The sequence below is a fragment of the Palaemon carinicauda genome, chromosome 26 (assembly GCF_036898095.1).
Source record: "Palaemon carinicauda isolate YSFRI2023 chromosome 26, ASM3689809v2, whole genome shotgun sequence".
In the NCBI taxonomy this organism is placed as follows: Eukaryota; Metazoa; Arthropoda; class Malacostraca; order Decapoda; family Palaemonidae; genus Palaemon; species Palaemon carinicauda.
Window position 1 is genome coordinate 77,727,756 of NC_090750.1, and position 4,254 is coordinate 77,732,009.

The following is a 4,254-nucleotide window of genomic DNA, read 5'->3' on the forward strand; positions in this document are numbered from 1 at the left end:
GTGGTTAGAGATATTGTATAATTCTAATTGCTTTATCTAGATAATAATGCTTTAATTCCAAGGTATAAGGTGATCAAAAGAGGAAACGAATAAAAATCTTCAAGTTCTATTAGTTCTTACTCTTTCAATCTCAAGGATTGAAACTTGGGCATTTGTATAGCTAAAGGTCTGAACACGTGGATTGTTAAGTTACTACCGTGAACTTGGGATATAGAAAAAAATATTTTCGTCTTTCTATTCTCGAAATTGAGAACCAACATAGGTTAAAGAGTGTTTGTATTGTCTTGGTCACCAGTGTCAAGTGGCTGTGATATTTATGATTGACAGAGTGCTTCGGTTTAAATGAGGTAAAACAAAATTATGTTGTACGTAAAAAAAACATATTTTTGTTTGTTTTTTTCTCGAAATTGAGAACCAACATAGATTAAAGGGTGTTGGTATTATCTTGGTCACCAGTGTCAAGTGGCTGTGATTTTTATGATTGCCCGAGTGCTTCGGTTTAAATGAGGTAAAGAAAAAAAAATACGTTCTTCGTTTAGAAAGTTCTGATCAGACAAAAATCAGTTAGCCATTGTCTCTTATACAAAATATGCATTTTCATGAAGTAGATCATCATTTTCTTTTGGTCTGGGTTAAAGGTATATATTACTGTTCTTATCTATGATAGTTGAAGAAAGCTATTTATATTTTCTTTTATAATTTTAATTTCGTTGTCTTTATTTTAGTAAGACATTTTATGATTGTTATACCCAGGTAATTAACAGAATTTTCACAAATGCGCTGCAAATGACGGACGAGTCAATTATTCTTCAGCATTAAGACCGTTAATCAGCGTAAAGATTTTATAATTCACAAACGTGTTGGGTATATGGAGTTTGAGAGTTGTTAGAAAGAAAGGGAAATAGCCCGTAACTCAGAGGTGAATAGCAGGACGGACGTGACGTCACACAGTATGGCGGACAGCTATGGCTACTGTTTGTTTACGTCGCAAGGTACCGTAGCAGTAACGTAGGAGGATAACTTTGGAACGGCTACCATACGGTGTAAAAAGGGTTTGATGCACAGTGAAGTATTGTGTGCGTGATTGAATTGGCTATAATTGTTAATGTTATGCAGTTGAGGCTCAATCCCGATTCAGCAGCAAATGTATTAATGATGGGTAGTGATCGTAAAGTATTTTTCGTCTATAGGTACACTATACGGCTTGTTGTATCCATGTATTTAAGTATACGGTATGCAAATATGTATATATATATATATATATATATATATATATATATATATATATATTTGTATATTTATATATGTATATATATATATATATATATATATATTTGTATATTTATATATGTATATATATATATATATATTTGTATATTTATATATGTATATATATATATATATATATTTATATATGTATATATATATATATATATATATATATATATATATATATATATATATATATATATATATTTGTATATTTATATATGTGTATATATATATATATATATATATTTGTATATTTATATATGTATATATATATATATATATATATGGGTAAACAGTATACAATTTATAATCATAATTAAAATGTATGGATAACTTTTCTTTGCACCGCATTGCAATCTTTAGAATTAAAAAAAAAAATATTCAGGTTGTAGGAAGTGTGTCGAGTTAATTTCTACACCCCAGCCAAGATATCCTGCTTACTTCTTATGGAAGATATTTGTTCTTTTTTAAATCATCTTTTGGCAAGTAAGTTATAGGCGAGGCCAGATGCCCTGGTATGGTTGGCGAGGTATTTAAACATTCGCTCTGACCTTTTAACAAGTTGGTCGGGTTTTCAAACTTCACCTTGGTGTTGTTTTTAAGATCTGTTTTGTAGTTACGTTACCAGCAGTTTCTGTAGAATGTGTTCTAGGATTTAGTTTTTGATTTGCCATCCTTCGCTTTTTGTGAATAAATCCTTCGTTGATATCAACGTGTTTTCGTAGATTTGTTCTTGAATGAGTTTGATGGTAAGATTATTTAGGTTATTTTAGATTTCAAAATACTTTTTTTTTTTTTTTTTTTTTTTTTTTTAACTCATTTCATTGCATTATTATTTTTTTTGTATACCAAATCAATCCTAATATGTAGATATTTTCAAATCCGTGCTTTTTGTAACATCTTGGGGGATATTTTCAAAACCTGTTTTCTGCCAATTGATAATCAGTGGAAATAAAAACGTAATTTCTTATTATATTTTAAGGAATAATTTCACCCTATTGAATGCCATAAAAATCCTTATGAATATTAATCTTTTTATAAAGATTGAAGTCTAACTGGTCAGCCATATTTCTCACGATTCTTACGGTCACAGTAACAGTCTTGGAATATAAATGACGCCGGTGAATACTTCTTATACTTCTTATATAACGTGTTGTGCCAGTGTAGAGTTACCCTGTTTGACCTTCAGGTAGAATAGTCGATGTATAGTTCTGTCATGTACACTTGCCTGTCTCATCCATAACCTCATGCTGGGTGTCTGCATTGCCCTTCGCCCTGTCCATACAAAGTAGGGGCCCGTCACCTGTCCAGGCTGTTAAAGGAGACAATACCGTTAGCGCTTCTTATGTATACTAGTGTACGCAGCCCGTCAAAAATGACGGTTAGATATTTAGATATGCACTCACACGCACACACACTCCTCCCCTTTCTTGACTACAACCTCTCTCACCAGGGTATGATTACTCCTCCCCCCCCCTTAGCCGAGAGATGGGGAGAGAACGTATGGTTATACGTCTGGCCATGCTGTTGAGCTTGACCGGAAAGATCTCTCTCTCTCTCTCTCTCTCTCTCTCTCTCTCTCTCTCTCTCTCTCTCTCTCTCTCTCTATATATATATATATATATGTATATATATATGTATATATATATATGTATATATATATATATATAGTATATATATATATATGTATATATATATATATATGTATATATATGTATATATATATATATATGTATATATATATATATATATATATATATATATATATATATGTATATATATATGTATATATATATGTATATATATATGTATATATATATGTATATATATATGTATATATATATGTATATATATATGTATGTATATATGTATATATGTATGTATATATGTATATATGTATGTATATATGTATATATGTATATATATATATATATATATATATATATATATATATATATATATATAAAACCACCAGACACTTACTATTTATTATATAGGGGAGACAAATTTCTACATTTCTTGTTATCGTCTACTCGTATTCACCCTTTTCTTTATCCTATAGTTACACATTATTCTATCCTCGCAATTACTATGAATTCGTCCTTCTTTGAGACATGTTGGGATACTCGCCAAAATTTGTCAGAAAACACATGCTCTCTCTCTCTCTCTCTCTCTCTCTCTCTCTCTCTCTCTCTCTCTCTCTCTCTCTCTCTCTCTCTCTCTCTCTCTCTCTCTCTCTCTCTCTCTCTCTCATATCCGTACGCTATATTCATAATCACGTATGACCTTCTCTATATAATTATGGACGTAAATAAGTGACAGGTTTTATTTCTACCAAGCGACGGTTGTTATTGTCCGTGGGCGCTTTAAATCTTAAACCTTTTGGTCATTACTAGAATGAATATTCAAGTCACACTACTTCAGGCCTTTGTAACCCCTGGAGAGAGAGAGAGAGAGAGAGAGAGAGAGAGAGAGAGAGAGAGAGAGAGAGAGAGACCTTAACTTTAGCTTCATATAAGAATTATCTTGCGTAAGATGTTTTAATAGGTGTTTCAAAACTGGTATATATCAAATGTCAAACGGTTACGCGTTTGTGTTTTTTTTTAAATCTATTCGATAGGTGTATCTTCGCCAAGTGGAGAAAAAATGGCGAACCATTTGGGTTCCTTATGTCCGCATGTTATGAAAATTCCTAGTCATTAATTTTATTTATTGCTGTGAAAATAAGTTACGAGAAAAGGAAGAATAAACAGTATGCTTTCTAGCCTTTTTTTTTTTTTTTTTTTTTTTTGTTCTTTTATTTTTCCTCAACTTGTGGTTATCTATTAAGTCCCCGTTGGTCTTTTATTTTTCCTCAACTTGTGGTTATCTATTAAGTCCCTGTTGGTCTTTTATTTTTCCTCAACTTTTAATTATCTATTAAGTCCCTGTTGGTGTGTTTGTCCATCTGTTGCAAACCTGATTGCACGAGCAAACCAAGGT

The 4,254-nt window shown here is 31.2% G+C and overlaps 1 protein-coding gene across 1 annotated transcript in view; it reads right to left on the bottom strand.

Moving 5' to 3' along the window:
- Positions 1-1,946, bottom strand: part of LOC137620021 (uncharacterized protein PF3D7_1120000-like) — an 8,332-nt gene extending 6,386 nt beyond the window's left edge. Inside the window, exon 1 of the mRNA XM_068350301.1 lies at positions 1,858-1,946. Coding sequence (XP_068206402.1) covers positions 1,858-1,946 — 89 coding nt within the window. The remainder of the gene's footprint in view (positions 1-1,857) is intronic.
- Between the last annotated feature and the right edge of the window lie 2,308 nt (positions 1,947-4,254).